The sequence below is a fragment of the Scyliorhinus canicula genome, chromosome 7 (assembly GCF_902713615.1).
Source record: "Scyliorhinus canicula chromosome 7, sScyCan1.1, whole genome shotgun sequence".
Lineage (NCBI taxonomy): Eukaryota > Metazoa > Chordata > Chondrichthyes > Carcharhiniformes > Scyliorhinidae > Scyliorhinus > Scyliorhinus canicula.
In genome coordinates, this window is record NC_052152.1 from 15,532,377 (window position 1) to 15,546,312 (window position 13,936).

The 13,936-nt window shown below is 51.1% G+C and overlaps 1 protein-coding gene across 4 annotated transcripts in view; it reads right to left on the reverse strand.

Moving 5' to 3' along the window:
• Positions 1-5,165, reverse strand: part of LOC119968742 (amyloid-beta A4 protein-like) — a 238,056-nt gene extending 232,891 nt beyond the window's left edge. For 3 of the 4 annotated variants that reach the window (XM_038801407.1, XM_038801405.1, XM_038801404.1), the window contains exon 1: positions 4,898-5,164. In XM_038801407.1, the coding sequence (XP_038657335.1) occupies positions 4,898-4,978 (81 nt within the window). In that variant the 5' untranslated portion in view covers positions 4,979-5,164. Of the gene's footprint in view, positions 1-4,897 lie in introns of all 4 variants that reach the window. The other variant, XM_038801406.1, reaches the window with a different exon arrangement.
• Between the last annotated feature and the right edge of the window lie 8,771 nt (positions 5,166-13,936).

Consider the following 13,936-nt stretch of genomic DNA (forward strand, 5'->3'; position numbering starts at 1 on the left):
AACCAATACTGAACTAAATACTAATATATCCAGATAAGATTAATTTACCTACATAATATTCAGGTCACTTCAAAATGCAATTCACTTTGAAATGTTTACTAAATTAGGATGGTAATAAATTCTACAGCAACATAAAAACACAAAATGCTGGAAGCAGCTCTGAATCAGACATTGACCGACTTGGTTTGCATTGTCAGTTTGAGATTTTCATTTTTCTGTTACAATGCTTATTATGTTAGACAACACGGTACCATCACAAATGCTTTAATTTTCATGATTAGTTATTTTCCCCAAATCAAAGCAGCACAGACAAAATCTTACTAAAAATACCATTACCGAAGATTTAAGTTGTTTAGTCACTCTCATCACACATAAGACAGCACAAGAATTCTGTGTTGCGTCAAAATTTGTCATAATGTGGAAGAACTTGACACCTTGACAAATGCTAGATGTTGAATTTATAATAAAGCCAAATTTCATATTGAAAAGAGAGAGAGCCCAAGATTGAAATAAACCACAAAATCTCAAACCTATAATTTGAAGAATCAAAAACTCCTACAAAGACAATATCCAAAACGTTTACAAATTTTTCTCCCCAATTATAATGGCACAGTTCTCTTAGCTGGGCTGTCAAATGAAAGCTTCTCAGATTACAGCTACATTGTGAGTAATTGGAGAAATGTAAATAAAGGGAGAAAAATTGAGAAGGTTAAGGACCAAGAGCACAAACCCAATCAAATTAAAAAACACATGGGCAAACTATCAAAATTGCAAAACGGAGCAGGCAGACACAAATCAATAGTACCCGAAGAATTTAGAGTCAAAAAATAAATGGCACAAATAGAATTAAAGATGCAGATTTTTAAAACTACATGGGGCAGGAGGAGAATAATGGGAGACATATACGCAAGGCTTAAATGTGCAAATTTTTAGTCCGGATGCTAAATCAGGATTTAGATGGGTTGAGTCTCCCATTCCAGTTTGCTGTCAGCTTTTTCTTGCAAACCTTTATTCCTTTCCTATTTCTTTATTTTTATACTTTTTAAAATATGCATCTTGAACACAGAAGTATGCCACACCTCGTGTATTCTTTAATGTAACAAAAATGGTTCATACTGCAAACAGAAACACACATATTAGTTTGAAAATGAGTTTACATTTATTTATAGAATAAAAAATGTTATTAAAGACAGGAGCACAACTCAGGCAGGGGATGTTTGCGCACTGCAGAGGCGCCATCTTCTTGGGGGCAGCCAGTCAGTGGCGTTCCCATCTGATGCGATATTTAAAACATCAACTCAAAAAAATGAGAAAATATAAGTACTGGATGGGGCGGGAGGAAAGAAACATTGAGATAAAGTGCGAAAGGGGAGGGAAGATTTGGCCCGATAACCTGCTGCAGAGCACTCTCACAGAGGGGAAGCTGGAAAAATCTAAACAAAGAAAATGCAGGAAGAGAACCGGAAAAACGGGAATGGGGAGGAATGATCGAGAGTTTACACGCAGTAATGGGCAATTTCAGGCGGGCGGGTAAGGGTTTGCCTTGATCCCATATCCCAGCGGATCATTGAATCCCGCGCCCTCCACACACTCCCCGGCCCCCACAAGTCAACTCCGCACCCGACATGGTAAACCGCCCATCACGCCAAAAAAACCTTGGAGACAGTAGACCTCCTGATCTCAGGGACAGGGAAGACCCGCCCGGTCAGAGAGAGTGACCCCCCTCACCCTGCTCTCAGTGAGACCCCCTCCGCATGCTCTCACAAACAGGGACCCCCTCCCCCTGCTCTCAGACTGACCCCCTCCCCCTGCTCTCAGAGTGGGACACCACTCCTGCTCTGAGACTGCCATACCCCTGCTCTCAGACTGACCCCCCTCCACCCGCTCTCAGAGAGTGACCCCCTCCCCCTGCTCTGAGACCCCCCTCCCCCTGCTCACAGAAACAGGGACCCCCCTCCCCCTGCTCTCAGAAACAGGGACCCACCCCCTCCCCCCAGAACCAGGGACCCCCCCCCCCCGCTCTCAGAAACAGGGACCCCCCCTCCCCCTGCTCTCAGAAACAGGGACCCCCCTCCCCCTGCTCTCGGAAACAGGGACCCCCTCCCCCTGCTCTCAGACAGAGGGGGCCCCTCCCCCCGCTCTCAGACAGAGGGACCCGCTCTCAGACAGAGGGACCCCCCTCCCCCTGCTCTCAGAAACAGGGACCCTCCCCTCCCCTTGCTCTCAGAAACAGGGACCCCCCCTCCCCTTGCTCTCAGAAACAGGGACCCCCCCTCCCCTTGCTCTCAGAAACAGGGACCCCCCCTCCCCTTGCTCTCAGAAACAGGGACCCCCCCTCCCCTTGCTCTCAGAAACAGGGACCCCCCCCTCCCCTTGCTCTCAGAAACAGGGACCCCCCCTCCCCTTGCTCTCAGAAACAGGGACCCCCACTCCCCTTGCTCTCAGAAACAGGGACCCCCCCTCCCCTTGCTCTCAGAAACAGGGACCCCCCCTCCCCCTGCTCTCAGAGACAGGGACCCCCCTCCCCCTGCTCTCAGAGACAGGGACCCCCCTCCCCCTGCTCTCAGAGACAGGGACCCCCCTCCCCCTGCTCTCAGAGACAGGGACCCCCTCCCCCTGCTCTCAGAAACAGGGACCCCCCCTCCCCCTGCTCTGAGAGAGAGACCCTCTCCCCCTGCTCTCAGAAACAGGGACCCCCTCCCCCTGCTCTCAGAAACAGGGACCCCCCCCTGCTCTCAGAGACAGGGACCCCACCCCCCCCTGCTCTCAGAGACAGGGACCCCACCCCCCCCCCCCCCGCTCTCAGAGACAGGGACCCATCCCCCCCGCTCTCAGAGACAGGGACCCCCCCCCCGCTCTCAGAGACAGGGACCCACCCCCCCCCCCTGCTCTCAGAGACAGGGACCCCCCCCTGCTCTCAGAGACAGGGACCCACCCCCCCCTGCTCTCAGAGACAGGGACCCACCTCCCCCTGCTCTCAGAGACAGGGACCCCCCCCCCCCCCCACCCCCTGCTCTCAGAGACAGGGACCCACCCCTCCCCCTGCTCTCAGAGACAGGGACCCCCCCTCCCCCTGCTCTCAGAGACAGGGACCCCCCCCTGCTCTCAGAGACAGGGACCCCCCCCCTGCTCTCAGAGACAGGGACCCCCCCCTGCTCTCAGAGACAGGGACCCCCCCCTGCTCTCAGAGACAGGGACCCCCCCCCTGCTCTCAGAGACAGGGACCCCCCCTGCTCTCAGAGACAGGGACCCCCCCCCTGCTCTCAGAGACAGGGACCCCCCCTGCTCTCAGAGACAGGGACCCCCCCCTGCTCTCAGAGACAGGGACCCCCCCTGCTCTCAGAGACAGGGACCCCCCCCCCTGCTCTCAGAGACAGGGACCCCCCCTGCTCTCAGAGACAGGGACCCCCCCTGCTCTCAGAGACAGGGACCCCCCCTGCTCTCAGAGACAGGGACCCCCTGCTCTCAGAGACAGGGACCCCCCCCTCCCCCTGCTCTCAGAGACAGGGACCTCCCCCTGCTCTCAGAGACAGGGACCTCCCCCTGCTCTCAGAGACAGGGACCCTCCCCCTGCTCTCAGAGACAGGGACCCCCCCCCCCCCTCAGAGACAGGGACCGCCTCCCCTGCTCTGAGACAGGGACAGCCTCCCCTGCTCTGAGAGTGACCCCTCCCCACCCTCTCACAGGGGCCGTGCCCCCTCCCCACCCTCTCACAGGGGCATTGCCCCCTCCCCACCCTCTCACAGGGGCCGTGCCCCCCCCCACCCTCTCACAGGGGCCGTGACCCTCCCCACCCTCTCACAGGGGCCGTGACCCCTCCCCACCCTCTCACAGGGGCCGTGACCCCTCCCCACCCTCTCACAGGGGCCGTGACCCCTCCCCACCCTCTCACAGGGGCCGTGACCCCTCCCCACCCTCTCACAGGGGCAGTGACCTCCCCCACTTCCTCCTCTCAGGAGCAGTGACCCTCCCCCCACCTGCTCTCAGGGGCAGGGAGCCCCGTACCCCGTCCTCTGGAGCAGGGAACCCCGTACCCCCTGTCCTCTGGGGCAGTGAACCCTGTACCCCCTGTCCTCTGGGGCAGTGAAACCCGTACCCCCTGTTCTCAGGGGCTGGGAACCCCGTACCCCCTGTTCTCAGGGGGGCTGGGAACCCCGTACCCCCTGTTCTCAGGGGCAGGGAACCCCGTACCCCCTGTCCTCTGGGGCAGTGAACCCCGTACCCCCTGTCCTCTGGGGCAGTGAAACCTGTACCCCTGTCCTCTGGGAAAGTGAACCTCGTACCCCTGTTCTCAGGGGCTGGGAACCCCGTACCCCCTGTTCTCAGGGGGGCTGGGAACCCCGTACCCCCTGTTCTCAGAGGCAGGGAAACCCGTACCCCATCCTCTGGGGCAGTGAACCCCGTACCCCCTGTTCTCAGGGGCAGGGAACCCCATACTCCCTGTTCTCTGGGGTAGGGAACCCCTTACCCCCTGTCCTCTGGGGCAGTGAAACCCGTACCCCCTGTTCTCAGGGGCAATGAAGCCCGTACCCCCTGTCCTCTGGGGCGGTGAAGCCCGTACCCCCTGTCCTCTGGGGCAGCGAACCCCGTACCCCCTGTTCTCTGGGGCAGGGAACCCCGTACCCCCTGTTCTCTGGGGCAGGGAACCCCGTAACCCCGTCCTCTGGGGCAGGGAACCCCGTACCCCCTGTTCTCTGGGGCAGGGAACCCCGTACCCCCTGTCCTCTGGGGCAGTGAACCCCGTACCCCCTGTCCTCTGGGGCAGTGAACCCCGTACCCCCTGTCCTCTGGGGCAGGAAACCCCGTACCCCCGCAGAGACCGTTAGACCCGCTCGAGCTCCTGCAGGTTTGAAACGCGTCCGTTGGTGAAGTCGATTCTCGAGCGCTTTTTTTTTACCTCCAGCGCCCGGCAGAGCGAGGAAAGGACGATTGCCGCCGCCAGCAGCATCCTTAGCCGACACGGTAAGTGCGGGATCATTGCCACTTTGATTTTCCGTTTATGACTCCCGACTGTAATTCCAGGACGTTAAGTCTGTCGCGCTGCCTTTTTAAAAAACTCACACCTCTCCTCTCAGCACCAAATTCACTTGATCGCTACAGCGGAGTGTGTGCGAGCTTCGCCGTTCGTGCGGCACCTGCGCCGCCCCCTCCCATTCCGTCCTCCCAAGCCGGACCCGCCCAGTCCATCCCACTCCAGGCCGGCTCGGTACCGCCACCTAGCGTGACACCCTCGGCAGCGCCACCCAGGACCAGAACTGGGGATCGCCTGCAGCGCCACCCAGCAAGGAGGAGCGGCAACTGGGATCGCCAGCCAAGAGGAACGGTAACTGGCATCGCCTGCAGCGCCACCCAGCCAGGAGGAGCAGTAACTGGGATCGCCAGCCATTCAGGAGGAGCAGTAACTTGCATCGCCTGCAGCGCCACCCAGCCAGGAGGAGCAGTAACTGGGATCGCCGCCCAACCAGGAGGAGCGGTAACTTGCATCGCCTGCAGCGCCACTCAGCCAGGAGGAGCAGTAACTGGGATCGCCGCCCAACCAGGAGGAGCGGTAACTTGATTCGCCTGCAGCGCCACCCAGCCAGGAGGAACGGTAGCTGGGATCGCCTGCAGTGCCACCCAGCCAGGAGGAGCCCTAACTGCAAGTGCCTGCATCGTCGCCCAACCAGGAGGAGCAGAAACGTGCATCGCCCGCAGCGCCACCCAGTCAGAAGGAGGTGTTACTGGCATCGCTTGGAGCTCCACCCAGCCAGGAGGAAGTGCAACTGGGGTCCAGGAGGAGACGCACCTCGGTCGCCTGCAACCTCCCCTGGCCAGGAGTTGTCATCTGGAGTGTCACCCAGCCAGGAGGAGCAGTAACTGGGAGCGCCACCCAGCCAGGAGGAGCAATAACTGGGAGTGCCAGCAGCATCCACCAGCCAGAAGGAGATGTAACTGGGGTCACCCGTAGCGCCACCCAGCCAGGAGGAGATGTAACCTGGAGTATGAGCTCTGTGGCTGAAGGGAGGTCCAACAGCAGGATTGTTAATTCCTTGAAATAAAAGATGGCCTTGGAAGGAGCTGGCATCTCAGGCAAACATGATTACCGAACTATCGCCCACCCACACTTTGGTAAATCTGACCACAGGGCTGTGCTCCTACTCCGAGCTTTTAAGCAAAGACTGAAGCGGGAGAATCAATCGAAGAAAGTCGTGCAATGTTGGTCTGAGGAATCGGATGGTCTCTTACGAGACTGCTTAGAATCAGTGGACTGGTGACTATTTAAAAACTCTGCGACCAGCCTGAATGAGTACGCCACTACAGTAACTGACTTCATTAGTAAGTGTGTGGAAGACTGTGTGCCAAAGGAGCAAATCTACATATTTCCCAACCGGAAACCCTGGATGAACAGGGATATTCACTGTTTGCTGAAGTCTGGGTCTGAGGCGTTCAAGTCAGATGACCCTGACCTATACAAGAATGCCAGATATGAACTAAGGAGATCTATCAAAGGTGCCAAAAGACAGTACCGGACCAAGCTCGAGTCCCAGGCTAGCCACACGGACCGGCGCAACTATTGCAAGGTCTGCAAGACATAATGGGCTACAAGATGAAGGCATGTAAAATCGCCGGCTACAACACATCCCTCTCTGATGAGCTCAGTGCATTCTATGCATGCTTTGAGCAGAGGTCAGCGAGAGCACACCCTCCACCCCAGAAGCCTCGAATGAACTTGTATCTGAGATCACCATTGCAGATGTCAGAACAGCCTTCACTACAACCTTCTTCCAAATTATTATTATTACACTTGATCTGAGCCAAAAGACTGAGAAGCGATCACAGCAGACTTCTTGAAGGTCAACCCCAGGAAAACCGCTGGCCCGGATGGGGCACCCAGGTCTTGTGCGGATCAGCTGGTGGGGGTATTCACAGACATCTTCAACCTCTCTTTACAACAATCTGTGATCCCTACCTGCCTCAAGAAGACGATCATCATCACTGTACCAAAGAAAAGCCAAGCAGTGTGCCTTAATGACTATCGTCCAGTGGCTCTGACATCCATCATTATGAAGTGCTGCAAAAGGTTAGTCATGGCACAAATCAACTCCAGCCTCCCGAATTGTCTTGATCCACAACAGTTTGCCTACCGCTACAACAGGTCCACAACAAACGCCATCTCCCTGGCCCTGCACTCAACCATGGATCACTTAGATAACAAAGACACCTATGTCAGACTCCTATTTATTGACTACTGCTCAGCCTTCAACAGCATTATTCCTGCAAAACTCATCTCCAAACTCTGGGGCCTGGACCGCGGCTCCTCTCTCTGCGACTGGATCTTGAACGTCCTACCCCACAGGCCACAATCAGTAAGGATAGGCAACAACACCTCCTCCATGATCATCCTCAACACCGGTGCCCCACAAGGCTGTGTCCTCAGCCCCCTACTATTCTCCTTCTACACCTATGACTGCATGGCCAAATTCCCCACCAACTCGACACCATAGTAGTGGGTCGGATCTCAAACAATGACGAGACAGAGTACAGGAATGAGATAGAGAATCTGGTGAACTGGTGGTGCGATGACAGTAATCTCTCCCTCAGTGTCAACAAAACAAAGGAGATTGTCATCGACTTCAGGAAGTGTAATGGAGTACATGCCCCTGTCTACATCAATGGGAACGAAGTAGAAAGGGTCGAGAGCTTCAGGTTTTTAGGTTTCCAGATCACCAACAACCTGTCCTGGTCCCCCCATGGCCGGCACTATAATTAAGAAAGCCCACCGACATGTCTACTTTCTCAGGAGACTAGGAAATTTGGCATGTCAGCTACGACTCTCACCAACCTTTACAGATGCACCATAGAAAGCATTCTTTCTTGGTTGTATCACAGTTTGGTATGGATCCTGCTGTGCCCAAGACTGCAGGAAACTACAAAAGGTTGTGAATGTAGCCCAATTCATCACGGAAACCAGCCTCCCATCCATTGACTGTCTACAATTCCCGCTGCCTCGTACAGGCAGCCAGCATAATAAGGACCCCCGCACCCCGGAATATATTCTCTTCCACCTTCTTACATCAGGAAAAAGATACAAGGAGTTTTGAGGTCATGTACCAATCGTTTCAAGAACAGCTTCTTCCCTACTGCCATCAAACCTTAGAATGGACCTACCTTGTATTAAGTTGATCTTTTCTCTACACCCTAGCTATGACTGTAACATTACATTCTGCAGTCTCCCCTTCCTTCCCTACGTACGGTATGCGTTGTCTGTACAGCATGCAAGAAACAATACTTTGCAGTGTATACTTAGACATGTGAGAATAATAAATCAACTCAAAGGATGGTCCTGGCTGAGACTTGGACTGTTGCTTCATTGCTGTATTTTCTAGTTGTGAGTAAGAAATAAATGACTTTTGACCCTCTTCGGGACTCTGCATTGATTACAATATTGGCGACAAGGTTAAAACGGAACTACAGATGGCGCTGCAGGGCACTCACACCATGACTACTTTCTTCTCAATGTAAAGGAGAATGGTTTGGGCTGTTTCAAAAATGCCGCCCTTTGGTAGACTCGCAAGTTTGACCTGAGTGTGGAAGAATTGGCTCAGTACACAGAGTGTTTTCACTATGTTGTCAGGATGAACGCTATTACTGCCTGAAGGCATTTGGCCATGTGGAGTGGCTGTACTTATTTGAAGGTTGGGGCGGATCGGGTTTGGGCAGTGGTTTGTCGACTGGGTGAGATTGCTGTATAGGGCTCCTGAGCGGACTAATAGTGTCAATTCGGCGTATTTTGGGTTAGATCGGGGGATGAGGCAGGGGTTTCTGCTCTCCCCTTTGCTCTAGCGATTGAACTGTTGGTACAGGGCTTCAAATGGATGGCGGGGCATTGAGAGGGGGCTGGTGGAAAGGAATAGGCGGGGGGGGGCGGATGCTGCAGAATCTGCAGAATTATGGATAACTATGGGATGGAAGTGGGGGATGGAGGAGAGGTTGGTGTGGGGACAGATGGAGGAGACTTTGTGTAAAGGGACCAGTCCGAGGGCGCTACTGTTGGCACATCTTCTGTTCTCACCGGCCAGGTACTTCATGAGCCCAGTGGTGATATCAGCATTGAGGCTGTGGAATCAATGTTGGCAGCACTGTAGGGTGGAAGGCATGTCCCTGTGGGCGACGATTTGTGGCAACAACAGGTTTGTGGGATAGAGTATTTTTGGGAACAGTTTGTTGGGGGTAAGTTTGCGGAATTAGAGGAGGTCTACTTACTAGAGGAGGTCTACTTACTACCAAAGGCGAATGGGTTCAGGTACATGCAGGTGAGGGACAAGCTTATGTCCGAAGATGGGGTTGGCGAGGGCAAAGTGTCAGATGTATATGGGGAGCTGATTGAGAGGGAGGGTGCTCCGTTGGAGGGAATTTGGCGCAAGTGGGAGGTAAGTTGGGAGAGGCGATACAAGCCGAGGTGTGGAGTGAGGTGCTGCAAAAGATAAAACTGTCTTTGTCGTGTGCAAGACTGAGTCTCATGCAGTTTAAGGTGGTGCATAGGGCTCATATGACGGGGGTGTAGGATGAAACATTTTTTTCCAGGGGAGGAGGATAGGTAAGGGCTGTGTGCAAGGAGTCTGGTGAACCATGTCCATATGTTTTAGGCATTTCCAAATTTTGAGGGATTGATAGATTATTGATTTATTCACAGTTTTAAGTGCTAATTGAATGCATAGCTAAAGAGTGAAATTATTAAAAGTGACTTGACGGTGAGAATACAGTAATATAGTCATTGTTTCAGATAATGAATTAACTATTGAACTCTAGTGTCTTGACTGTGGAAATTTAGACATTATTTCAGTGAATGTTTCGTATAATGAATCAACCATTGTATGTCAGTGTATTCAGCAATAAGAATGTACAGTTATAGCAAGGTCTATGGACAGCGCTGGCGTGAGAAACCTATTTTCATGAGACTGTGAACATGGATGCTGAGCTAACTTTGATGGACATCAGTCAATCTTAAGTAATAGCCAATGTTTGATTAATAAATCATCCTCTAAATAACAGTAAGAAGTCTTACAACACCAGGTTAAAGTCCATCAGGTTTGTTTCAAATCACTAGCTTTCGGAGCACTGTTCCTCAGGTGAATGAAGAGGTTGGTTCCAGAAACATACACATCGACAAAGTCAAAGATGCAAGACGATGCTTTGAATGCGAGCATGTGCAGGTAATTAAGTCTTTACAGAACCAGAGAGAGGTGTAATCCCAGGTTAAAGAGGTGTGAATTGTCTCAAGGCAGGACAGTTGGTAGGATTTTGCAAGCCCAGGCCAGATGGTGGGTGGTGAATGTAATGCAACATGAATCATGTGTGCGGAACTTGGCTATAAGTTTCTGCTCAGCGATTCTGCGTTGTCCCGTGTCCTGAAGGCTACCTTGGAGAAAGCTTGCCTGAAGAACAGAGGCTGAATGCCTGAAGAACAGAGGCTGACTGCTGAAGTGTTCCCCGACTGGAAGGGAACATTCCTGCCTGGTGATTGTCGCGCGATGTCCATTCATTCGTTGTCGCAGCGTCTGCATGGTCTCGTCAATGTACCACGCTTCGGGACATCCTTTCCTGCAGCGTATGAGGGAGACAACGTTGGCTGAGTCGCACGAGTATGTACCGCGTACCTGGTGGGTGGTGTTCTCATGTGTAATGGTGGTATCCATGTCGATGATCTGGCATGTCTTGCAGAGATTGCCATGGCAGGGTTGTGTGGTGTCGTGTTCGCTGTTCTGAAGGCTGGGTAGTTTGCTGCAAACAATGGTTTAATTGAAGTTGTGCGGTTGTTTGAAGGCATGTAGTGGGAGTGTGGGGATGACCTTGGCAAGATGTTCGTCTTCATCGATGACGTTGAAGGCTGCAAAGAAGAAGTCGAGGTTTCTTCGCTCGGGGAAGTACTGGATGACGGAGGGTGCTCTGTTGGTTGTGTCCCGTGTTTGTCTTCTGAGGAGGTTGGTGTGGGTTTTGCTGTGGCGCGTTGGAAATGTCGATCGATGTGGGGTGATGGGTAGGTCGGAGGGCTTAGGTGGGGCCTTGCCACCTTGGCTTTGAGCGAGGTGATCCACTCTCCCTGGTTCCTGGCTGCCTTTTCCAGGTCCCGCACAGTTACCGCCTGGGCCCCAGTCTCCACTACGATCTGTCCATTGCCTCCTTTATGGGGGCCAATGCGGCTTCTACTGCTAACCTCTTTGCCACCATGCGGTCTTCTTTCACCGCTTCTCTGTGCTTCTGGAGTTCTGTTGTGATGAACTCCATCAGCCTCTCCATTATCGACTGAGCCGGCATTGGTGATCCTATTGAGTCCGCCATGCTTAGTTTTGGGCCGCCATGTGGGACTGTTTGGGGTTGAGGTTTCCCTATCGCTACTTTTACTGTTTTTGCGATCTGGTTGCTGGCTCGGCATCCTGGTCGGTTAAGTAGTAGATGGGGGTTAAGCTGGGGAATGTTTTGCATTTTTGGTCCCCGTTTGAGGGGATTAAAAGGTCGAAACAAAAGTTTCTCGGAGAGAGCCACCTTTCGTGCGACTGCTCACCTCATGGCTGCCATTGGAAGTTGGGAGGGATGTTATAGCCCCACGGGGACGACCCGATTGATCTCCCCATAGGGCTCCTGGAGTATGAGCTCCAGTTATAACCACGCTGCAGGCCTGGTATTGTATATAGATTTTGTTCTTAATAAAGTTAGTTTAATAATGATAATGGCCATTCTGCACCATGAAAACAAGGCATGATGGTGTCAGAAGTGAACCAAACACAACAATGAAGATTCTGAAACAAACGACAGAGCTCAGTTTGGAGGGTAATCTCGCCGAAAACTGGAAGAGATTCCAGCAGAGCTTTGGCCTGCACCTCACAGCAACGGGCAGTGATAAAAAGACCGACAGGTACAGTCTTCCATCTTTCTTAATGTAGCAGTGGAAGAAGCCCTAGAAGTGTACAACACATTCTCGTTTGAAAGTGATGAGAAATGATTTGAAAGAAATAATGGGAAAATTCAAACTTGCTGCAGCTCTAAGAAAAAAAATCACGTGAAAGTTACAAATGTTTTACGTACACGCAAGACAGTAGGTAACTGAGTTGAAAACAATGAGCTACACCATGTGAATGTCGAGAATTTGATGAATTCTATCATCCAAGATAGAATTATTTGCAGGATCACAAATGTTTCTCTGAGAGAATGGCTCTTGAGAGAAGTGGATCTCTTCTGATGATGGGAAACAGTAATTGAAACATTTAAATGCAGTCGATGTGGAACAAAACATTTACCACAGTTGTCCAGTTGTGTAACAGTGATAAATTAAATCACTTTGCTAAGATGTGTAAATTGAAGAAAGAAACATGATTGCAGATGATGACACAGAATCTGAACATTTTATTGGTGACAGTAACAGCAAATTTGAAAGAAGACAAATAGAAGGTTGGTTTAAAAATTGCCAAACGGCTGGTGAATTTCAAGCGTGACATTGGTGCTCAAGTAAATGTCATTCCCATGAGCCTGTATTGCAATATAAGCAAAAGAAAACCATTACCTAAAACAAAAGTGAAGCTGTCTACATACACATGTGAAAAAATTGCTATAGAACAATGGATATTTAAAGTGAGTGACAAAAAACAGTTTTACTTCCATTAGTAGTGGCACAAGTGATGCAACACCTGTTCTTGGAATCAAAGTTGTAAAAATCAGAAATGAATCAAGAGAATATTAACTAACACCTGATGACATTGTGAGTGAGTACAAAGATATTTTCAAGGGGATTGGTTGCCTAAAGGTAGAGCACACCATCAGGATTGACAAAACTGTGACACCCAAAATACACCAGTCCAGGAAAGTACCAGTAATGCTGAGAGATCGAGCTAAAGCAGAGTTGGACAGAATGAAGAAACTTCATATCATGAAGAAAACTGAAGATTCGGCAAGGTGGATTAATCCAATTGAAATTATTGAAAAATCAAATGGGAATCTGCGAATCTGTCTGAATGCCAGATATCTAAACCAGGCAGTAGAAAGCGAGCATTATTAATTGCTCATAGTAGAAGAGATCACGTGTAAGCTAACTGATGCTGAACACTATTTATTCGTGGATATGAGTTCAGGCTTCTGGTAGGTCAAGCTGGGTGAACAGTGCTCCTAACCTGTATGTTCAACACACCTTTTGAACAAAACAGGATTTTACACTTACCTTTTGGTATTAATTTAGCCCAGATTAATTTGCACAGAACAGCGAAGCAGTTGTTTGAGAGGTTTGAGGGTATGGAAACCTATTTCAACAATGTACTGGTCTGTGTAGCCACAGGGGAAGAACACAACCACAGACTGAGACAGGTGCTGTGCTGAAGAAGGTAAAGTGCAAGATAAGTCTTCATGAAATCAAGTACTTGGGACATGTACGAACAACTGACGCACTGATGTTGAATGAAAGTAAAATTGAAGCAGTTGTGAACATGCCACTCTCAGAATGTTGAATGGTACGTCAGCACAATGGTTAGCACTGTTGCTTCACAATGCCAGGTTTGATTCCCAGCTTGGATCACTGAATGTGCAGAGTCTTCATGTTCTCCTCGTGCCTGTGTGGGATTCCTCTGGGTGCTTTGATTTCCTCCCACAAGTCCCGAAAGATGTGCTTGTTAGGTGAATTGGACATTCTGAATTCTCCTTCCATGTACCCGAACAGGTGCCGGAATGTGGTGACGAGGGGATTTTCACAGTAACTTCATTGCAATGTTAAATAAGCCTACTTGTGACACTAATAAATATTATTATTATTACCTTTTCTGGATCAGAAACCACTCCACCCCATAGGTCCTTCATTTGCACTATCCCCTCAAGGCTGCCTGCCATCTCAATTGGTGCGCCAGTAACTGGCCTTCTCCCGATATCGTAGAATGCCCCTCAAACACGATGCAACAAACCAATAATTTTCCCTGTC